This window comes from Trichomycterus rosablanca, chromosome 13 (genome assembly GCF_030014385.1).
Source record: "Trichomycterus rosablanca isolate fTriRos1 chromosome 13, fTriRos1.hap1, whole genome shotgun sequence".
Taxonomy (NCBI): domain Eukaryota; kingdom Metazoa; phylum Chordata; class Actinopteri; order Siluriformes; family Trichomycteridae; genus Trichomycterus; species Trichomycterus rosablanca.
Genome location: NC_086000.1, coordinates 3,890,551 through 3,913,230, shown reverse-complemented (window position 1 = coordinate 3,913,230; position 22,680 = coordinate 3,890,551). Strand labels below are relative to the sequence as shown.

General features: G+C 45.7%; 2 protein-coding genes across 3 annotated transcripts in view; one reads left to right on the top strand and one right to left on the bottom strand.

The window, feature by feature from the left end:
* dync1h1 (dynein, cytoplasmic 1, heavy chain 1) overlaps positions 1–16,226 on the top strand; it is a 50,189-nt gene extending 33,963 nt beyond the window's left edge. Inside the window, exons 47-78 of one of the 2 annotated variants that reach the window (XM_063007369.1) lie at positions 85–299; positions 942–1,146; positions 1,236–1,409; positions 1,972–2,091; positions 2,185–2,305; positions 3,072–3,267; positions 4,133–4,250; positions 4,378–4,593; positions 4,706–4,918; positions 5,010–5,137; positions 5,433–5,586; positions 6,379–6,525; positions 6,614–6,764; positions 7,166–7,419; positions 7,508–7,642; positions 7,723–7,817; positions 7,909–8,083; positions 9,587–9,662; positions 9,758–9,918; positions 10,025–10,136; positions 10,220–10,280; positions 10,399–10,522; positions 10,897–11,010; positions 11,239–11,409; positions 11,542–11,759; positions 11,849–11,952; positions 12,280–12,488; positions 12,584–12,737; positions 14,215–14,357; positions 14,525–14,693; positions 15,481–15,605; positions 15,700–16,226. In XM_063007369.1, the coding sequence (XP_062863439.1) occupies positions 85–299; positions 942–1,146; positions 1,236–1,409; positions 1,972–2,091; positions 2,185–2,305; positions 3,072–3,267; positions 4,133–4,250; positions 4,378–4,593; positions 4,706–4,918; positions 5,010–5,137; positions 5,433–5,586; positions 6,379–6,525; positions 6,614–6,764; positions 7,166–7,419; positions 7,508–7,642; positions 7,723–7,817; positions 7,909–8,083; positions 9,587–9,662; positions 9,758–9,918; positions 10,025–10,136; positions 10,220–10,280; positions 10,399–10,522; positions 10,897–11,010; positions 11,239–11,409; positions 11,542–11,759; positions 11,849–11,952; positions 12,280–12,488; positions 12,584–12,737; positions 14,215–14,357; positions 14,525–14,693; positions 15,481–15,605; positions 15,700–15,828 (4,887 nt within the window). In that variant the 3' untranslated portion in view covers positions 15,829–16,226. Of the gene's footprint in view, positions 1–84; positions 300–941; positions 1,147–1,235; positions 1,410–1,971; positions 2,092–2,184; positions 2,306–2,579; positions 2,776–3,071; positions 3,268–4,132; positions 4,251–4,377; positions 4,594–4,705; positions 4,919–5,009; positions 5,138–5,432; positions 5,587–6,378; positions 6,526–6,613; positions 6,765–7,165; positions 7,420–7,507; positions 7,643–7,722; positions 7,818–7,908; positions 8,084–9,586; positions 9,663–9,757; positions 9,919–10,024; positions 10,137–10,219; positions 10,281–10,398; positions 10,523–10,896; positions 11,011–11,238; positions 11,410–11,541; positions 11,760–11,848; positions 11,953–12,279; positions 12,489–12,583; positions 12,738–14,214; positions 14,358–14,524; positions 14,694–15,480; positions 15,606–15,699 lie in introns of both variants that reach the window. The other variant, XM_063007368.1, reaches the window with a different exon arrangement.
* A 2,772-nt stretch (positions 16,227–18,998) lies between these two features.
* LOC134325836 (uncharacterized) lies at positions 18,999–20,936 on the bottom strand. Its single transcript, XM_063008075.1, has 6 exons — positions 20,864–20,936; positions 20,673–20,740; positions 20,512–20,586; positions 19,913–19,984; positions 19,345–19,824; positions 18,999–19,256 (listed from the first exon to the last, which is right to left on the bottom strand). Exons 1-6 carry the CDS (start codon positions 20,904–20,906, stop codon positions 19,251–19,253), a joined length of 744 nt encoding a protein of 247 aa, XP_062864145.1. The 5' UTR covers positions 20,907–20,936; the 3' UTR covers positions 18,999–19,250.
* Between the last annotated feature and the right edge of the window lie 1,744 nt (positions 20,937–22,680).

The window sequence follows — 22,680 nt, the reverse complement described above, 5'->3', positions numbered from 1 at the left end:
CAAGCTAGCAGTCAAATTCTGTAGTGCTCTCAGATCAGGTCAGGAACCATGCTCTTACCAGCCACACCGCTAACTGTTGTGCAGGTACCCGGTCTGTTCGAGGGCGACGAATACGCAACACTGATGACCCAGTGTAAGGAAGGGGCTCAGAAGGAGGGCCTGATGCTGGACACTCATGAAGAGCTGTACAAGTGGTTCACCAGCCAGGTGATCAGGAACCTGCACGTGGTTTTCACCATGAATCCTTCATCAGAGGGCCTGAAGGACAGAGCCGCCACCTCTCCAGCTTTGTTCAACAGGTTCTGTATTCATTGTTTATTGTATTTTTGTGTAAGCTGGTGCTTAGTGTGTTGCAACATTGAATATGACTTGGCAGATAAGATCACTGGGGCCTCACACATAATTATAACGGTCACATGTGTAACAGTCCTGTTAGTTTAGTGCATTGCAGTATGCCAATGGCATAGCTAGATCAGGTTTAGTCAAACCCTGGGTGCCAAAAATGGGTCAGTAGAACTTGTACAGGGCAGTTGTAACCTAGCAGATAAGGTAATGGACTAGTAATCAGAAGGTCAGGATTCAAACCCCCACCACTGCTAGTTTGCCACTACTGGGCCCTTGAGCAAGGCCCTTAACCCTCAGTTGCTTAGACTATACATACTGTAAGTCGCTTTGGATAAAAACATCCCATAAATGCCAGAAATGTAAATCTAAATGTACACCATCGCCCCCTTGTGGAGGCTTTATGTTACAACTACAACCGTAGTGGAACCATTTAGGAGGTGCACTTGTCAGTGCGGTCTCAGTACTGGTCCCAAGCCCGGATAGAAATGTGAGGTTTGCATCTAGAAGGCAAACTGGTGTAGAAATCATGCCAAATCATGTGTGCAGACCAGAATGATCCCATATTACTCCTCTAATTAAGTGTTCCTCTTCTTCAGGTGTGTGCTGAACTGGTTCGGAGACTGGTCCACTGAGGCGCTTTACCAAGTGGGCAAAGAGTTCACCAGTAAGATGGACCTGGAGAAGCCCAACTACAAAGTGCCAGATTACATGCCTACCGTGTACGACAAGCTGCCCCAAATTCCCACCCACCGCGAGGCTATCATCAACGGCTGTGTGTTCGTACACCAGACGCTCCATCAGGTAACAGCTGGAAGGAATTTATTTACTTGTTCCCCACTCTTAGCATTGTGTCTGTGATGACCTTGATAAAATTATTATCTGTCCACTAGGCTAATAACCGGCTGGCGAAGCGCGGCGGGCGCACCATGGCCATCACCCCGCGTCACTATCTGGACTTCATCAACCACTACGCCGACCTGTTCAACGAGAAACGCAGCGAGCTCGAAGAGCAGCAGATGCACCTCAACGTCGGTCTGCGCAAAATCAAGGAGACGGTGGATCAGGTGAACTAGCACTGCACTATTATGACGTTGGCAGGCTAATCCGCTAGCACACCAGCGCAGAGATTCTGACCTCCTGGGTTCGAATCTCAGGCCTGCTACCGGTCAGCTGGGTGCCCCCTAGCAGGCACAGTTGGCTAATGCGTGCAGCAGACAAAATTGGCCTCCAGTCTGCTGGGTGGGAAAGGACTGGAATAATAAGGGGTGGGATTATCAATGCTGTGTGTGGACCTTGGTTGCCCAGGGAGCCTGTACAGAAAGTGCAGAGATCAGGGTGTGGCTCTCTGTATGCAAGGTCGACCAAATTCACAAATCCACTGAAGTATGGGAGAATATTAAGGGATTGGGGGACATCGGAGGAAGTGTGTGTCAGGCAATTATATACACCCTACTTGGACACTGTTGGGTACCCTAGCAACGGATTGGCTACACTAAATTGGGAGAAATAGGGGAAAAATGCATTGAAAACAAATAATAAAATTTTTCCTGTTCTGAAGCAACTACTTGATTAACCAAAACTTGTTCATTTTCAGATTTATCACATGATCTTGGTTCTGTCTGTTAGGTCGAGGAGCTGCGCCGGGATCTGAGGATCAAGAGCCAGGAACTGGAAGTGAAGAACGCAGCTGCCAACGACAAGCTGAAGAAGATGGTCAAAGACCAGCAGGAGGCCGAAAAGAAGAAGGCAAAAAATGCTTGCTGAACTCTCGTTGTGGCTTGTTTTTTTATTTTAATGGTTTGCAGTACTGTGACTTAATGCTGGCGTTTTGATTGGCAGGTTATGAGTCAGGAGATCCAAGAAGCCGTCTACAAGCAGCAGGAAGTCATCAAGGACAAGCAGCTGAGAGTCAAACAAGACCTGGACCAGGTGGAGCCTGCTGTCATCGAGGCCCAAAATGGTATGACCGGCTCAGATCAAGCTCTGTGTTTTATTTTTTGTAATGAATGGAGCAACTGAGCGTATTCTTGTTGCGTCTTCTAAATATAAATGTATATGAAGGTCATGTGATCACTTCGGTTCTCCTGTCTGATTTCCAGCTAGTTTCCTTGTGCACTTTGCTACCTTGTTCTGGCGTGTCACTGCTGTCTTCGCTAACTCTTACGGTCTTCTTTTCATGCCTCGTTTTTTTTCTCCTTCAACGCACCTCTTTTCCTGCCGCCGTTGACCGGTAGCCGTTAAGTCTATTAAGAAGCAGCATCTGGTGGAGGTGAGATCCATGGCCAACCCGCCGGCGGCGGTCAAGCTGGCTCTGGAGTCCATCTGCCTGCTGCTGGGCGAGAGCACCACCGACTGGAAGCAGATCCGCTCCATCATAATGCGCGAGAACTTCATTCCCACTATCGTTAACTTTTCTGCCGACGAGATCAGGTGACCGCAGCGCGCGGCGTGGGGTCGCAGCCCAGCGGGTTCGAGAGAGACGCGCTCGTCGCATTCATAATTTGTACAGCCAAGATCTGTTTGCATTATGGGTATTTTAGGGTCTAATCGGATTAGTTAATTGGTTTCCTCTCTGACTAAACGAAAAGCGTCTCTCTCTCGCCTTGTGGCTGTTCGGCTCCCGGCGCCCGTCGCTCCCATCATTCCCGCATGGTTTTAAATCCATGTCCTCCCTTTCTCCACCCCCTCCCTCCCCACCCCTTTCCCCGTATCATTCCTCTCCTCAGCCGTCAGCTCTATAAAGAAGCAGCATCTTGTCGAAGTGCGTGCCATGGCCAACCCACCCGCCGCCGTTAAACTGGCGCTAGAGTCTATCTGCCTCCTGCTGGGGGAGGAGACTAATGACTGGAAAAAGATTAGACAAGTTATTATCAGAGACAATTTCATCTCCAGCATAGTCAACTTTGTCTCGGAGGACATGAGGTATTGTTTCTATTCATATCTGACATCGCACCGTTACACAGTGATTTTGCTTGCCCAAATATGAGTAATTTAAATTAACTGCTTTCTGGGATTCAATGATGAGATCCAAGTTTAAGGTTCGTATCGCTGTAGCAACCGCTCAAGTAAGTTTTATAAGTAACATCTGTGTCAATATGTAAAAAGCAAGTTTCATAAGTGGGTCAGAACGACCCTTACCTCCAAGTGAGCAGAAAAATACGTTTCCTAAGTGGGCTGAAGGATGAGGTGACAGTCACCACAGTCATAATCCAATACAACAGTATAGCCAAAAGAATGTGGACACACTCACTGTTTCTGAGTGCCAAGTTAGGTCTGCTAGGTAGCAGCCAAACTGGACAACTTGGCTTGTTTAATAGCTGGGATCACTGCGCAGTGAGTCAAGGGATTAAAGGCCTTGCTCAAGGGCCCAGCAGTGGCTGCATTGTGAATGATAGCCCAAGTATATTCGGCAAGTGCTGGTTCATTTGTCTCCAGCTTTAGTTCTGAGCCTGACAACTTCGAAAACCTGCTGTCTGCATCAGTATTAGTGGTGTGAATCCAGTTTTACAGTTAAGCTGTACTTAAATTTGGCTTTCTCTTTCTCCAGGCAGCCCAAACTGTGGTGGATCTGATTGGCTAAGTCAAAAATATCATGTATTCAATTCCCAGCTGCAGTTGGTTCCACAGAAATATATAATAAATATTATTAAATCAGATATAACCAATTCCCTCATTCCTTCCCTACATACATCCCTTCACATCCCATCTATTTGTGAAATGAATATTTAAGCCAAATCTGAAATCTGCCGTATGCTAACTATGTTTTCTTTTTTTTATCGGGACACAGCGACAGTATCCGTGAAAAGATGAAGAAGAACTACATGTCCAACCCCAGTTACAACTACGAGCAGGTCAACAGGGCCTCGCTAGCATGTGGGCCTATGGTCAAGTGGGCCATCGCTCAGGTCAGTTCAAACTGTGTTTCCTCTCGCCCCCAGCCCACCAGTATACCCTTAAGGCCAAATCTGCTTAGATGCATGTAATTGTTCAGCCGAAGCGACTTTTAAAGGTGATACTCTCATGTATGTGCAGCTGAACTACGCAGACGTGCTGAAACGGGTGGAGCCTCTGAGAAACGAACTGCAGAAGCTGGAGGACGACGCCACGGACAACAAGACCAAGGCTGAAGAGGTGGAGCAGATGATCCGGGACCTGGAGGCCAGCATCGCCCGCTACAAGGAGGAGTACGCAGTGCTCATCTCCGAGGCTCAGGCCATCAAGGCCGACCTGGCTGCCGTCGAGGCCAAGGTGGGTCCCTTCTTTCTTCTGGAGTTTTTGAGACTAGCATCCTGTTGAGCGTTGATTGTAGTTTTAGGGACTGGTTTAAATCTATATATGCGCATGCTGTGAATGACCACAGGTGAACCGCAGCACAGCGCTGCTGAAGAGCCTGTCTGCTGAGAGGGATCGCTGGGAGAAGACCAGCGAGACGTTCAAGAACCAGATGTCCACCATCGCCGGCGACTGCCTGCTCTCCGCCGCCTTCATCGCCTATGCTGGCTACTTCGACCAGCAGATGAGACAGAACCTGTTCACCACCTGGTCCCACCACCTCCAGCAGGCCAACATCCAGGTGAACCAGCTTTTATTTGATTAGATGTGGTCATTTAGTTCTTTAATAATCGTTGAGTCACGTTGCTAACCTTTGATGTTCTGTCTTTCAGTTCCGGACAGACATCGCCAGGACTGAATACTTGTCCAATGCTGACGAGAGGCTGCGCTGGCAGGCCAACTCGCTGCCTGCTGACGATCTCTGCACTGAAAATGCTATCATGCTCAAGAGATTTAACAGGTCAGTAGCAGTGGACAGTTAGGAGAGCCACAACCATCAAAAGTGACGGCAACCATATTTACCATTTATAGCACTTACACTTACATTGTTGTACAAGTTCCATGCACGTGTCGTCAATCAGCTACACATACTAGCCGAGCAGAACACAATCCTACAATGGGGATTCAACCCGAACCCATACTCAACCCTGTGCTTTAGGAATATAAACCAAGTGCATAAACCATCTCATGATTCTGAACATTAAAGTCACATAGTTTCAAATATGTGATGTACTTATTTGTTTTTCCCTCCCCAGGTATCCGTTGATCATCGATCCCTCAGGTCAGGCCACAGAGTTCATCATGAACGAGTACAAAGATCGAAAGATCACACGAACAAGTTTCCTGGACGACGCCTTCAGAAAGAACCTGGAAAGCGCGTTGAGATTTGGTAACCCTCTGCTTGTGCAGGTAAGATGGCCTGCGGTGTGCGTGACCTTCTCATGTGGCAGAAGCAGTTAGTAGCTCAGGGGACAAACAAACACAATTGAATGCATACTGGAGCATCAGCATTTGTCAAGAATAGTATCATATAAAAGAATTATGGGAATTCTTTGATGTGAATGTAATTCAAAGCACCAAATAACATTAGTTAGACTACCAGATTTGTCCAAGACTTTCAAAATCTCAGCGGTGCTATCAACCCGACCAGTTATCTGACAGACACAGTATGCCATGTCTTAAGGAGGTGGACTGACGGACTCCTCATTGCCTTTTTCAAGGCACCAGCAAGAGTGGTGGATGAGTTGCGGAGGGCACAACATGACTCTCCATATTCAGTCTGGCTCTGTGCAAAGTGGCAGCCGGTGTCAAAGGAAGCACGTGATGGTCTGGGGCTTTCCCCTCCCCCCAATAAATCGATAATGGGCGCAATACAGTGAGACAATTTGGACAGGATGTCAGTCTATCACAGAGCCTCTGCCATTCTTTAGACATAGCCGAATATGTCAGTATGTAGACACCTGACTGGCAGATAGCACCCCTGGAACCCTGGATTCCAGCAGTGCAAATTACTTCTGTGCAATAAATATTTGTAAATATTTATCTCAATGGTCTTTCCCTGCTGGAATGCAGGTGGTACTGTCCACAGTCTAGCAAGCTTAATGCAGTAATGCAGTCTTCTCTTATATAGACTGTAAAACTATCAAAATAGATGCCTTAAAAATTAAGGTTGTTTTTTACCTCCTTCCCTTTTTTTGTCAGGATGTGGAAAGCTACGACCCCATCCTGAACCCCGTGCTGAACAGAGAGGTGCGCAGAACCGGCGGGCGTGTCCTCATCACTCTCGGAGACCAGGACATCGACTTGTCTCCTTCCTTCGTCATCTTCCTTTCCACCAGAGACCCGACGGCAAGTGCTCGCAGTTTCTCGTTAAGCCGACTGTACGGACAGGACCGTGACGCACAGCTCTTACAGTTTCTTACGTTTCATTAAACAGGTGGAGTTCCCGCCGGACCTGTGCTCACGTGTGACCTTCGTGAACTTCACGGTGACCAGAAGCAGTTTGCAGAGTCAGTGCCTGAACGAGGTTCTGAAGGCAGAGCGGCCGGACGTGGACGAGAAGCGCTCCGACCTGCTCAAACTTCAGGGTAAGAATCGTCGGGTCGAATCTCAGCTCTGCTACCGGCAGGTTGGACGCCTACACGAACAATGATTGGCTCGTTCGCATAGCTGATGCAATTACGACCTCTGCTGGCTGATTGGTGCCTGCACCGAGACGGTGGATAATGGGATCAGGGTGTGTCTCTCCGTACACAAAGCTGATCCACATATGAACTCGCCTCATGCAGGTGAAAAGATGCAGTCGGTACTGCACACTTGTCGGAGGGGGCATGTGTCAGTCATGGCTCTCCTCAGTCAGAGAAAGGAAGCGTAATGCAATCGGGTAATTGGATACGACTAAATTGGGAGGAGTCATGAGTAACATAAGAGATTAATTATGTCGTCATCTTGATTGATTGAGGTCTAACTCAAATCTGATTTTGTTCAGGCGAGTTCCAGTTGCGTCTGCGTCAGCTGGAGAAGTCCCTCCTGCAGGCGCTCAACGAGGTCAAGGGTCGCATCCTGGACGACGACACCATCATCACCACGCTGGAGAACCTGAAGAAGGAGGCGGCCGAAGTGACCCGGAAGGTGGAGGAAACCGACATCGTCATGCAGGAGGTGGAGACCGTGTCACAGCAGTACCTGTCCCTGTCCACCGCCTGCAGCAGCATCTACTTCACCATGGAGTCTCTCAATCAGGTCAGACTGCACATCTGTACTGGATAAACGCTGAGCACTCAGCTCTGACTGATGGACAGTTCTGTAAACGTCGCTTTCCCTGTTGCAGATGCACTTCCTGTACCAGTACTCTCTCCACTTTTTCCTGGACATCTACCACACCGTCCTGTATGAGAACGCCAACCTGAAGACTGTCAGTGACCACACGCAGCGCCTGTCCCTCATCACCAAAGATCTGTTCCAGGCGAGTTGCTCTTCATCTACGTATTCTACCATATTTTACAGCTAATCTGAACTAAAGTCGTATGTGTCGCTCTTGCACAGGTTGCCTTTAACAGAGTCGCCCGTGGGATGCTGCACCAGGATCACATCACATTCGCCATGTTGCTGGCCAGGATCAACCTGAAAGGCATAACCAGGTAATCCCACCATCCCACACTGAGAGACTGGGGGAAATATTTTCTCACCTTGGTACCGGTACTGACCTGCTGTAAACGTTCTGCCTTCCAGCGAGCCGTCTTATGATCCAGAGTTTCAGCACTACCTGCGCGGAAAGGAGATCGTCCTGTCGGGCACCACTGTGCCCAAAGTGAAGGGTCTGAGCACGGAGCAAAGCGAGGCCATGGTGCGCCTCAGCCGGCTGCCCGTCTTCAAAGACCTGGTGGCAAAAGTTCAGGCTGATGAGGTGAGTAGATCTATCTATCTATCTATCTATCTATCTATCTATCTATCTATCTATCTATCTATCTATCTATCTATCTATCTATCTCTGTTTGTAAGGATGATACAGTGGTACATTCTACGGGACCACAGAACGCATTAACTGAGACATCATTATGGAAAAAAAATACCTTAAAACTCAGCATCTTTTTAACTCGACGCCACTCCCAGAACCAGTTGACGTTTGACGTTGAGTTTAAAAGGCGTTGAGTTTTAAGGTATTTTTCCCCATAAGGACGTATGGGAAACCTGTTAATGTGTTCTGTGGTCCCGTGGAGCTGCAGATATTTTAAGCAAATGTAAAATAATGGGGTTGTTTTTGACATGAGTTTAGGGGACGCCGAGTTACAAGGTACGCCTGTACGTCTAATTTTTGGAAGTGCTGGGTTGCCGACATTAGAGCTAAAGGTGGCACAATCAGTTACTTTCTATGTAGATGATATGAGTGTGGCATAAACTTCTTCTTCCTCGGTCTTTGTCCCGTTCGGTTGCGGGGTCGGCTCTCGGTGGATCATGATCCGCATAGATTTGGCACAATTTTTACGCCGGATGCCCTTCCTGACACGACCCTCCCTATTTTATCCGGTTTCCAATTACCCTGGTGGCATGTTTTTGGACTGTGTGAGGAAACCGGAGGAAACCCACGCGGACACGGGGAGAACATGCAAACTCCGCACAGAAAGGACCCGGACCGCCCCACCTGGGGATCGAACCCAGGACCTTCTTGCTTTGAGGCGACAGTGCTACCCACTAAGCCACCTTGCATGAGTGTGGCAAAAACATTTAATCACTGACAAATTCAAGGATTTAATTATGTGCTGAGGGCGCTCGGGTGGCGCACTGGTCTAACGTGCTAGCATACCACTGAGAAGCAGAGCTACCGACCTGGCCGGGCGGCCACACAAACACAGTTTGAGGGCAAGACGGTCGGACACTGTCTCTTGTTGCTGCCGCTCTGATATGAGAGGGGAGGATGGTGTAAGTCGCATAGAGCTTAGTGTGGCTCTCTGTACATGATGTGGCTCTGTGTGGTTACCCAGCACCAATCAGCGACCGTGTCTCATCGCCTGTTGGACACTTGTTGGAGGGGTTGTGGAAGCAGTAATTAATTCACAATTGGAAAATTGGAAATTCTTCAGATTGATGAGCACAATCTTGGGCGGTTCTGTTGGCTGTGCCAGAGGAAGGGAGGGTGGGTTGTCTGGTTGATGGGCCTCTGTTGCCGTTGTACAATTGCAACCTCTGATCTGCTGTGAGGTTGTGGCATCTGTACTTAGTGATAAATGGTTTGCTGTGTCTGAGGTTGTGCCAAATGGTGTCTGCTCTCCCCGGCCAGCAGGGGGTGGTGCAAGCGGCAAGAGCGTTCACAACCATTGGGGGAATTGGTGATGACTCAACTGGGAGATAAGGATAGGATGATTATTCTGTAAAATTCTATAAACTGAAATTTGTTCTCTGTGTGCTCCAGCAAATCTTCATGTGGCTGGAGAGCAGTTCCCCGGAGCTGTCTGTTCCATACCTCTGGGCGGAGGAGAAGCCAACCAGTAAGTCAGAAGTCCCATCTTCACTGAATCGTTTTCAGATCCATCAGTCGGACATGATGTTGAACCGTGTTGTTTTGTGTCCGTGGTGTTTTCAGCTCCTATCGGCCAGGCTGTGCACCAGCTGCTGCTCATCCAGGCTTTCCGACCGGACCGTATGCTGGCCATGTCGTCCATCTTCGTATCCAAGGTGATGGGAGAGAGCTTCATGTCCATTATCGAGCAGCCGTTGGACCTGGGCAACATCGTGGACAGTGAGGTAAAGACTGGATTTGATTTGATTAGATTTTTCACGTTTGTTTATTGATGGATGTCAGTGTGTTTTTTAAAGTTCTTGGTGTAATTCGGTTGTTTTCTTGTTCCAGGTGAAGCCAGGAACTCCGGTGCTCATGTGCTCGGTGCCTGGTTACGACGCCAGCGGCCTGGTCCGAGATCTGGCTGCCGAGCAGAACAAGCACATCACCTCCATCTCCATCGGTGAGAAACGTTCCCCCATAAACCAGCACTAGTGTTCTCAGAATGATCAGCGATTCATCAACCTTGCTTCATATTCTTCACAGGTTCTGCTGAGGGCTTTAACAAGGCTGACCGAGACATCAACACTGCTGTCAAGTCTGGAAGGTAAACCAGGGTGTTTTTTTTTATTTTTATTTATTTTATTTTTTTATTTCGCCGTTTTGATATGATTAACGTGACTGGTCATTTTTTAATGTGGGTTTTTTTCTGTGTTGGCACTTAGGTGGGTGATGTTGGAGAACGTACATCTGGCTCCTGCTTGGCTCATGCAGCTGGAGAAGAAGCTGCACTCCATGCAGCCTCACGCCAGCTTCCGTCTCTTCCTCACTATGGAGATCAACCCCAAGGTCAGTCGCTTCAATCCGAACGAATGTCCGAATACCGAACTGATTCTGATGACCTGCCTGATTTAACGGGCGATCGGTGGGTAGCGCTGTCGCCTCACAGCAAGAAGGTCCTGGGTTTGATTTCCAGGTGGAGCGTGGAACATGTGAACTAACACCGTAATCCAGGGGTGTCCAAACTTTTCTTGTTAGGGGCCGCATTTAAAATAATGTGGTGCTCAGTTGGTGCAGCGGTAAAAAACACACCAACACACCAGCACACCAGAGCTGACATTTCGAACTCGTCAGTTTGTGCTAATGTTTGGGCTGATCGGTGTAACCACTGAATGTTGTTAATGACGCGTGTACTGAAGCGACGCTCTTTCTGTATCACACAGGTCCCGGTGAACTTGTTGCGTGCTGGTCGGATCTTTGTGTTCGAACCGCCTCCGGGTGTGAAGGCCAACATGCTGAGGACTTTCAGCAGCATCCCAGTGGCTCGCATGTGCAAGGTGAACGACGTCAATCACTGAGAGTTTTTACCTTTTAAGGCTCCGTTACATCAGGTTCTTGAGTGTGTAATTTTTTGCATTCGTTTATTTGAATGGTCTTCGGGGTGACGTGTATTTACAACTTTAGATGAGGGTGCTCTGCTATGTTGTGAGTTTAGTTGTGAATGAGTGATACTGTGTCATATTTATCTGTAATATTTTACTAAGATTCTACATTCTGTCCTACAGGCTCCGAACGAGCGTGCACGGCTGTACTTCCTCCTGGCCTGGTTCCACGCCATCATCCAGGAACGTCTGCGCTACGCACCGCTCGGCTGGTCCAAGAAATACGAGTTCGGCGAGTCCGACCTGCGCTCGGCGTGCGACACCGTCGACACCTGGCTGGACGACACCGCCAAGGTTCAAATCAGTGCATTTTTATTTTCTAACCTTGATACTCATTAGTTAGAAGGGGTGTCCCAATATTTGTGTATTGTATCCATGGATGTATTTATTACCCTGTTGTATTTATTTGCTGTCTCTTCGTTACAGGGTCGGCAGAACATCTCCCCGGATAAGATCCCATGGGCGGCGCTCAAGACCCTGATGGCCCAGTCCATCTACGGTGGCCGCATCGACAACGAGTTCGACCAGCGCCTCCTCAACACCTTCCTGGAGCGCATCTTCACCACCGGCAGCTTCGACAGCGAGTTCAAGCTGGCTCTCAAAGTGGACGGCCACAAGGACATCAAAATGCCGGACGGCATTCGGTCAGTGCATCCGTCTCGAGATCCGTTTCGAAATATAAGGACACCTTGGATAAATCAGTGTTCTTTTCATTACTCCTGTTTATGTGCAGGCGTGAGGAGTTCGTGCACTGGGTGGAGATGCTTCCAGACACTCAGACTCCATCCTGGCTGGGTTTGCCAAGCAACGCCGAGAAGGTTCTGCTCACCACTCAGGGTATGATCATGTTTCAGCCTTTGTTCTGATTGCAAATGTCCTGACCTGACCAACTAAAAACACAACCAGAGAAACCATTTGATCAGGTGGTCAATACCAGAACGGGCCTTTATCAAACTGTCGGGTGTGGCTAAAACACCAGAACACAATAATTAGAGGTGTCTACTTATTTTTTTTATCCCGATTGAAGCTACTAGAGTATGCTGTCTACATGGTGTACACTACATGTCCAAAAGTTTGTGGACACCACGAACATGAGCGTGATTAGTTCCTGCCACCTACCCCGCCCTCATTCATGAACGTGCCCTCCTTCCCTGCCGTCCACAGGCATTGACATGATGGGTAAGCTGCTCAAAATGCAGATGCTGGAGGACGAGGACGACCTGGCCTACGAGACGGAGAAGAAGCAGCGCACCACGTCCACCTCGGACGCTCAGCCGGCGTGGATGAGGACGCTGCGCACCACCGCGTGCAACTGGCTCCAGCTCATCCCGCTGTCCGTGAATCCGCTCAAACGCACGGTGGAGAACATCAAGGTGGGTTCCACCACACCAGAACCTTTTTCTGTTGAGACAGACTTGTGCACAGAGCACGGAAACTACATTTCTTTTTGTTTTGTTTGCGTGTGTAGGATCCTCTGTTCCGCTTCTTCGAGCGAGAGGTGAAGATGGGCTCCCGAATGTTGCAGGACGTGCGCCAGGACCTCACCGACGTCGTCGGGGTGTGTGAGGGCAAGAAGAAGCAGACCAACGACCTCCGAACGCTGATCAACGACCTTGTCAAAGGTTGGTTCTCATAACTATCGACTTTATGCCCTAAACACGTACATGTACGACAATCTATAGCAATATCCAAGACTATGAGAGAGAATTCTAAGCAAGCAAAATTAATTCCTTTACATTCCTTAATTTCTTGAAAAATTGGTCTAAAACAGGGTTTTTCAAACTATTTTTCAATCATCCAACGTTTAGTCCATGATTTTATTTTTAGTGACCCAGGCAACACAAGAAATGCATCTAATTTCCTCCACAAGGGGGCGTTCGCATACAAATTTCAGTTTATGTGCCTGTTAAAATCCGTTTGTTTACATTTACATTTTAGGCATTCAGCAGACACTCTTACAGAAGTGCTTCCATAGTAGACATTACCATACTTTAGTTTAAGTAGACATTTAGTAGAACGCATCTAAACACAGCTCACAATAAAGCATATTCTGATCGAATGCCCCAAATACACCAGCGAGAGAGACAACAGCTACAAATACCTGGAACTGTTAAAGAAACCAACCAAGAAAAACACAAGAACAATCCTAAACTTCCTGGTAGAAACAAAAACGAAAACAAAAATGTAAAAGGACCAATAGAAACAAGGAAAAAATGACGTAACACCCATCATGCCATAAATAACACAATCATGTGTATAAAGTGGCGTAAAACCCAAATAAATAAAAGAACGCACCAAAAAAAGCAACATACTAAAATGACACTTGACAGTGGCTATAGGCTGATATGAAAATGACCTGCTCTCCCTGCTGTGAATATAATGATACTGTAAACTCAAAGTATAACATCTTAATTCACAAATTAGTCAGCTATCAAATAAAAGCTTGTGTGAGTTTTCTGTTCCATCATAAATGCTCAACAAAAAATAAATAAAGGTGCCCAGATGGCGCAGCAGGATATTTCAGTATCATATCAGCGCTGAGATTCTGAACTCGGCGTTGCCACCAGTCGGCTGCGTCATGAGGATGAGCGGACTATGTTGGTGGAAAAAGAAATAGCATAGGTGGAAAAAGAAGGGGTCTGCGCACGAGTCAGAGGAGGCGTGAGCAGAAAATCATGCTGTCAGGGATCGAGAGAAAAATGAGAGAAAATGTATAAATAAATAGAAAAATTTGATGTTTTTTAATGAGTTCGTGGTAAAAATCATGGACAAAATTTGGGTTGCTTGATAAAAAGTTTGAACAACTCTGCTGTATTGGATTATAACCATGACCGTTAAGGTTTGTTTTGATTAAATACGTCCACGTTACACCTAGTTGTGCTTCATGAATGCTTTAAATATTCGTATACTGATTCACATCTGTATTTCTTTCATGCTGTAATATTGTAGTGTGATTAAAATAAAACCTGAAATGTCGAATGGGGTCCAAAAATAGAAACAGACTTTCAAATATGCTGTTTATGCATTTGCATACGCCGATGGTTCCATGGCGTTTAAAAGTGTTCCAGTGGTGACTAAAGCTCTCTTGATTTTGCACAGGCATTCTGCCCCGTAGCTGGTGCCGCTACACCGTCCCCACCTCCATGACCGTGATCCAGTGGGTGGCCGACTTCAGCGAGCGCATCAAACAGCTGCAGGAGATCTCGCAGGCGGCGGCCAGCGGCGGCGCCAAGGAGCTCAAGGTAAGTCGCTGGCTATCATGTTATGTTACTTTGAAATGTGTATCAGAGCGTAAGCGGGCCCTAAAATGTATTAAACTTTATTATTATTCTTATTATTTCCTTTCGAAATGATGCCAGAAGTCCATTTAATGTTTAATGTAACTGTTGCCATGTTATACGTTCTCTAGAACATCCACGTGAACCTGGGCAGCCTGTTTGTTCCTGAAGCCTACATCACCGCCACCCGCCAGTTCGTGGCTCAGGTTAACAGCTGGTCTCTGGAGGAGCTGGCCCTGGAGGTCCACGTCACCACTGCACAGGGAGCAGCGCTGGACGCCTGCAGCTTCGGAATCAAGGGTGAGCGCCAGCACGTGTGTATTGAAGTTTGAAAAACCCTGATGTAGACTTTGTAGGCAAGCAAATCTAACCTGCTCAGGCTGCGCTTTAAGTCTAGGTCTATTGTTGTGGTTATTATTATTATTATTATTATTATTATTATTACTGTAGCAGTGATGAGTCCCACTGCCTTAGGCTGCGTGCACATAACCTTTTGTGAAACTGCCTGTGCGTCGGCTGTGCCATTGTTTCCTACAGAGTGAGGCGGAGCCGCTAACCTTGTCGCTGCGCTACCTCAAGCCTTGCACATACCGCCCACATTTACCGCTAGCTGCTCGGCTCAAACTTCAGTCTGACCGAACTTTGACTCTGTTTGCTTCTGACCTTTTTAAACCAGACAGATTGCACAACTAGCAGAAAGCAGTTTTAACGCGGATCATATGAAGGCATAAACGCTGCAGTGGGAGTCAATGGAGCAGTGGTGTAACTACAGGGGGGGCAGGGGGGGGGGCAGGTGCACTGGGGCCCATGGCAGGGACTGGGGCCCTCCATGACATGAACTCAACCACCCACCTCACTGCTCCTCCATTGGCTGCATGTATTATGCATGTATTATGGCAAGCCAGACAAGAAATATATAGCAAACACTGTGTATATGGAATAAAACAGATTCCACATTAACATCCATTGATTTTGGAATGGAACGTCCGAACAAAACCATGTGGCCGTTGTCATACAGTTTAATTAAAGCCGGATGAATAAACTGTTCTGCAAGTGTGTTTATTATTTTCCTTCTCTCCCCACACAGGTCTGAAACTGCAGGGGGCCACTTGCGCCAACAACAAGCTGTCTCTGTCTGCCTCCATCTCCACCGAGCTGCCGCTCACACAGCTGCGCTGGATCAAGCAGAGCAACCTAGAAAAGAGGAACATGGTCCGGAAACTTGAGGCCTTTTATTAATATTATTATTTGTTTTTCTTACATAAACCGTGTTCATATTAAGTCTGCATTTCTTCTCTGTCTGCAGGTCACTCTGCCCGTCTATCTGAACTTCACTCGTACTGATCTCATCTTCACCGTGGACTTCGACATCGCCACCAAAGAAGATCCGCACCACTTTTACGAGCGGGGTGTGGCCATCCTGTGCACCGAGTAAACTCTCGCTCGGGTTCAATCTACTATAACCGAGATCAAGGTTCTTCATAATTTACAATGTAACCCAGTACCTTTGAACGTATATCTAACATTAGAACTGTAACTAACAGTAAGCGTATCTATAATAATAATAATCAGTAACTGATAGATAATGAGATTAGAGATTAGAAAGTAAAGGAAGTGTTGTTAGACGGATTGTGCACTGGTGTTCGATTGGAAGCATGACGGGGGTTTTAATAGAAGGAAGCTGTATGTGTTTTAAAGACGGAACAATGAACGTTGATTAAAGTTTTGCATGTCAGATGGTTTAAAATTAACACATTGCGTCGCTTGTTTCTTCATTTTCATTTCAAGCATACTTAAATGCAAGCTTAACAATAAAAAGGCTTAAGGAAACAACACGTACAGTGTCATTTAATTGTAATTTCTGTTTATTACTACTAATAATGTGTCCATATACACCGATCAGCCATAGCATTAAAACCACCTCCTTGTTTTTACACTCACTGTCCAATTTATCAGCTCCACTTACCATATAGGAGCACTTTGTAGTTCTACAATTACTGACTGTAGTCCATCTGTTTCTCTGCATGCTTTGTTAGCCTCCTTTCACTCTGTTCTTCAATGGTCAGGACTCTCCCAGGACCACCACAGAGCAGGTATTATTTAGGTGGTGGATCATTCTCAGCACTGCAGTTATACTGACATGGTGCTGGTATGAGTGGATAAGACACCACAATGCTGATGGAGATTTAAAATGCCGTGTCCACTCACTGTCCACTCTATTAGACACTCCTACCTAGTTGGTCCACCTTGTAGATGTAAAGTCAGAGACGATGGAATGGACAGTGAGTGTAGAAACAAGGATTTTATTGGTATTAATGATCGGTGTACATACATACATACATTTATGGCCAAGAGTATGTGGACACTTCTTCTGTTGTTCTATTGACTGTAATGGTTTCAGCCACACACTACTCTACCCACAGGTGTATAAAACAAAGACTTGGCAACCACGTTGCACACCTCGTGAAGGATTAAATGTCAGTTGCAAGCCATCCATTTATAAGGCCATCCACAATCTTGTGGTAAGAATTTCCAGAAAATTAAAGGCTTTTGGGATATTTTATTCATCAGTGTCCATATTATTGTGAAATGAGATGTCAAACATATTTATGGTCAAGTGTCCACATACTTTTGGCCATATAATGTATACACATGCAGAAATGCACAGATTATGGATCCAACTACTCAAGTACACTCATTTAATAGATGACCCCACATTAATGTACAGTGTATCACAGAAGTGAGTACACCCCTCACATTTCTGCAGATATTTAAGTATATCTTTTCATGGGACAACACTGACAAAATGACACTTTGACACAATGAAAAGTAGTCTGTGTGCAGCTTATATAACAGTGTAAATTTATTCTTCCCTCAAAATAACTCAATATACAGCCATTAATGTCTAAACCACCGGCAACAAAAGTGAGTACACCCCTAAGAGACTACACCCCTAAATGTCCAAATTGAGCACTGCTTGTCATTTTCCCTCCAAAATGTCATGTGATTTGTTAGTGTTACTAGGTCTCAGGTGTGCATAGGGAGCAGGTGTGTTCAATTTAGTAGTACAGCTCTCACACTCTCTCATACTGGTCACTGAAAGTTCCAACATGGCACCTCATGGCAAAGAACTCTCTGAGGATCTTAAAAGACGAATTGTTGCGCTACATGAAGATGGCCAAGGCTTCAAGAAGATTGCCAACACCCTGAAACTGAGCTGCAGCACAGTGGCCAAGATCATCCAGCGTTTTAAAAGAGCAGGGTCCACTCAGAACAGACCTCGCGTTGGTCGTCCAAAGAAGCTGAGTGCACGTGCTCAGCGTCACATCCAACTGCTGTCTTTGAAAGATAGGCGCAGGAGTGCTGTCAGCATTGCTGCAGAGATTGAAAAGGTGGGGGGTCAGCCTGTCAGTGCTCAGACCATACGCCGCACACTACATCAAATTGGTCTGCATGGCTGTCACCCCAGAAGGAAGCCTCTTCTGAAGTCTCTACACAAGAAAGCCCTCAAACAGTTTGCTGAAGACATGTCAACAAAGGACATGGATTACTGGAACCATGTCCTATGGTCTGATGAGACCAAGATTAATTTGTTTGGTTCAGATGGTCTCAAGCATGTGTGGCGGCAATCAGGTGAGGAGTACAAAGATAAGTGTGTCATGCCTACAGTCAAGCATGGTGGTGGGAATGCCATGGTCTGGGGCTGCATGAGTGCAGCAGGTGTTGGGGAGTTACATTTCATTGAGGGACACATGAACTCCAATATGTACTGTGAAATACTGAAGCAGAGCATGATCCCCTCCCTCCGGAATCTGGGTCGCAGGGCAGTGTTCCAGCATGATAATGACCCCAAACACACCTCTAAGACGACCACTGCTTTATTGAAGAGGCTGAGGGTAAAGGTGATGGACTGGCCAAGCATGTCTCCAGACCTAAACCCAATAGAACATCTTTGGGGCATCCTCAAGCGGAAGGTGGAGGAGCGCAAAGTCTCGAATATCCGCCAGCTCCGTGATGTCATCATGGAGGAGTGGAAAAGCATTCCAGTGGCAACCTGTGAAGCTCTGGTAAACTCCATGCCCAGGAGAGTTAAGGCAGTTCTGGGAAATAATGGTGGCCACACAAAATATTGACACTTCAGGAACTTTCACTAAGGGGTGTACTCACTTTTGTTGCCGGTGGTTTAGACATTAATGGCTGTATATTGAGTTATTTTGAGGGAAGAATAAATTTACACTGTTATATAAGCTGCACACAGACTACTTTTCATTGTGTCAAAGTGTCATTTTGTCAGTGTTGTCCCATGAAAAGATATACTTAAATATCTGCAGAAATGTGAGGGGTGTACTCACTTCTGTGATACACTGTATATAGAGTCTATGGGAGGTAATCAAGGCTGTATTTGGAACACAGCCTCTGTACACATCGCAGTGTAAAGCAGTGAGGATTAGCAAATTTAGATATTTGATCTCTCACACACACACACACACTCCTCACCATAATGTGACAGTTTGGATTGTTCAGAAAAGAACTTAATACAAGTTTATGTAAACCTGGACACCATAAAGAAAGATTTTGAAGTCTTTTTGTGTGATTTGTCAAGTATTTATTATTTTTTTGAATGCTAGTTGTGTATTTTATGTGCAAGTGCTTTTTTTCTTTTTTTTACAAGAAAAGTGCATAATTCAAAACCTCTAATTAAATAATTCAGTAGAAAAGTGCTGCTGACCTGAATAACCCAGTACTGCACATTTTAATATTCACCCTGTTTCACAATACGTTGTATGATGATTTTGCCTTGGACACAGTGATCATATTTGTAGTGCACATTCCAGGATCCATGATGAAAGCCTTGTTTCATTCCTAGAGGGAGAAAAAAAAATCATTAGCACAGGAAATTCCTACATTTGTTTTTAATGCTGATTTTAATTTACAAATCAATTTCAATCACCTCTGTGATAATGCTGTCGGTCTCCATTTGAGTAGTGATGCACTGCTTCTTCCTCTGAGTGCGCTCCTCACTATCACCCAAGGGGTAGAACTTCCTCTTCGAAAGTGTTCCAGGAAGACCTGCGCTCTCAATGATCCCAACCATTAGTTGACAAGTTGTCTGTGTATCTAATACCATTGCAGGAAATTCCAATGGTGGTTTAGGGTTTGCAGGCAGCCCAGCATTGGCATATTCCTCAGCCCTTATGGTAAAGGTATTCAGCTCTGAGTCACTTAATGACTTCATCTGGACGTCAGAGTGATACAGTAATGAGGTTTCCTCTCTCGGTCCTACTCTTTTTACCTCTTTGAGCAAGGGTGGAGGATTGGGGGCAGCTCTGCGACCTCTTCCCTTCATCCGGAAGCCTCCGTGCTTCTGTCGTTTTGGGACGTCCCCGGAAGAAGCGGAGTCTTCTGAGCTTCCATCATAAGGATCCAGAGGCTGGAAAGAAGAGCAAGGAATTACAGTTTAGAAGTAACAGATTGTACAGCCAGATTGTTAATTTAATCCAGTTTAAATTCCGGCTTACTTGTGGACAGTAGCGTCCAAATGTTTTTTGTGGTAGAATGGTCCTCTTGGGAGCTGGACAAACCTGAAATGACTAACACCAGTTCTGGTCATTGGGTATCCTGTTATGCCTTTGTAAATAATGCTTATGCATTATGCATACAGCCCAATCCATTGTAGAGCACATACAAAACAATGTAATTTCAATAAATACCCTATATGGCCAAAAGTATGTGGACACCCAAACCTATTGCTACCAGGCGTAAAAAAATCCATTACATGCTTAAAATCTGGCACGGTGGCTCAGTGGGTAACGCTGTCGCTTCACAGCAAGAAGGTCCTGGGTTCGATCCCCAGGTGGGGTGGTCGGGGTCCTTTCTGTGTGGAGTTTGCTTGTTCTCCCTGTGTCTGTGTAGCTTTCCTCCGGGAGCTCCGGTCTCCTCCCACAGTCCAAAGACGTGCAACCAGGTTGATTGGAGATACTAAATTGTTTGATATTGAACGTGTGAACTGATCAATCTTGTGTAACGAGTAACTACCGTTTCTGTCATGAATGTAACTGCAGTGTGTAAAACATGATGTTAAATGATGATGGTCCTCATGACCAGTTTAGAAGGCTACCTTACTGCTGGCATCAGACCACCTTGGGCTTGCATCCGATTCGGAGTCTGAACTGGAATCCACTTTACACATCTCCTGGTAGAAAACAGCCATGTTTAGACTTAAACCAGACTATATACAGTAGTAGTGACCCATCGACCCAGTAATGGGTGAGTGTGTACCATATATTTGAAGGCCAGTCTGTCGACAGTATCTGGGTCTTTCTGGACACATATTTGCTTCCAAATCCCTTTGAGGACAGTGGATAGAAACAAAGCACCAAGTCAGCACAGATATAATAAGACAATGTTGCTTATATTACAGAAATAGTAGTCTTTTAGGTATGTATGGGCTGCTGGTGGAGGTCCAGTACCTGGAGCAGGAGCAGGTCGACGGCGGGGTTGTTTGGTGGACATGGCAGCACATGGACTGAATGCTTTGCTTCTACAGCTACATTAATGGCTGCTCATTATCACTGCTATTTAACCTCAAGTCACAACCAAACGTCGCTAATTGGAAAATGTGAGTAATTCTGCTTTTCTACAAAGTGAAGTTCAGTTTTAAGGACTAATTGAAGACTTTCAAGAGTCGGAAAGTTAGGTTATTCATCACAGACGACGTTAAGTCACGGTATTCCGCACAGTTTGACATTTCGATGTTTTTTGCATCATGACTATTAGTCTTGTTTTCCAGAGTGATGTATTATGCATCTTCACGTTTAATTTGCTCAATTTTGACCACTTAAATTAAAAACAAATGCGTATATTTAATGACTGTCTTGCTGTACGGAACACTGATAGTGTTAACAGAAATCCATACAGCGCTGGTTTGTTTACATCAGAGTTCCAGTTAAATAGGCTTCTTACAAGTTACATGATCATCAAATTGGCTTTATTTAGGGAAAACAAACCCATATTGCAGTGGTATGTATTTTAAATTACCCACATTAACATTAAATGGGTGCAATGCCCTTATCTGTCATATACTGTGTGAGTGGTACTTGTCCTGAAAGCTGACGTCAGAGTGCAGGGTCAGCCATTGTCTGGTGTACCTGGAGCTGACAGGATTAAGGGCCTTGCTCAAGAGCCCAACAGAGCTGGCATTTAAACCCACAACCTTCTTATTAATAGCCCAAAGCTCTACCCACTAGGCAACCACTGTCCCACTTTAATATACAGTTGAAGCCAAATTTACATAGACTTGTATGGACACACAGTCACTTAGATTAGTAGGTAGAGATTAGGGCTGTCAGTGGAAAGGTTGAGAGATAAAATCCCAGCCATGCAGCCACTGTTGGACCCTTGAGCAAGGCCTTTAACACTCTCTGCTCCAGGAGTTCCGTACAATGACTGAGCCTGTGCTCTGACCCCAACTTCCAAACAAGCTGGCATACGCAAAGAAAGAATTTTGTTGTACTGTACACCTGTATATGTATATATGGCAATTAAAGGCGTTCTATTCTATATTATATTGTAAAGCAGAAAGACATATCTGTGCCCAAATAAATAGGGCTGCTTTGACTCCACCCATTACAGTACATGGAATAGCGGCCCTCTGCAAAGGCCAAGAAGAAAGCACAAACTGTCCCCTTATGCTAAATGGAAATTACATTGCACTGTCAAAACCCCAAAGTCAGATCTGCCATGAATTATTACCTTGGTGGGCCATGGTTTACTCATGCAGTGACTGAGTTTCCTCTAAAATGCATTTTTTAATCAGTAAGATAATGGTTTGGGTGTCTACCTGATGAAATGGGTACAGCAACACTAGTCCCTATTTGTAAAGGCACAGAGGAGACACTAGGTTCTAGGTTTGTTAATAATTCATCAGAGTAATTTTAAATAATGAATATAATTATGATTATTAGTAGTATTATCATAGCTACATTTAAATATAATACTAACATCAGTGCCAGAGTTCTAACAAAGATAATCCATTTGGCAGTTTTAAATATTTCTCTTTGTTCTGATCTGGTGATTTAGAAGTAGCAGATAAGTTTGCGCTTAAGTGATGTGTGATTCACTGAAGTGGTGATTCCAAATTCAGCCCTACGGCTGTTTTTTAATTTAATTAAACACCTAGAGAACTCAAGGAAGACAAGCACAGGGGCTCTTCTCTGTATTAACATCCATATAGTGGAATACATTTCTCATGTCTGTGTTCTTAGACTATTGTACTCATTTATTTAAT

Coding starts and splice junctions, on each gene's coding strand:
- LOC134325836 (XM_063008075.1), bottom strand. CDS start 20,906: ATGTCCACCAAACAACCCCGCCGTCGACCTGCTCCTGCTCCAG. Junction 20,587..20,672: donor GACTGGCCTTCAAATATATG/GTACACACTCAC, acceptor GTTTTCTACCAG/GAGATGTGTAAAGTGGATTC. Junction 19,825..19,912: donor TTGGACGCTACTGTCCACAA/GTAAGCCGGAAT, acceptor TCTTCTTTCCAG/CCTCTGGATCCTTATGATGG.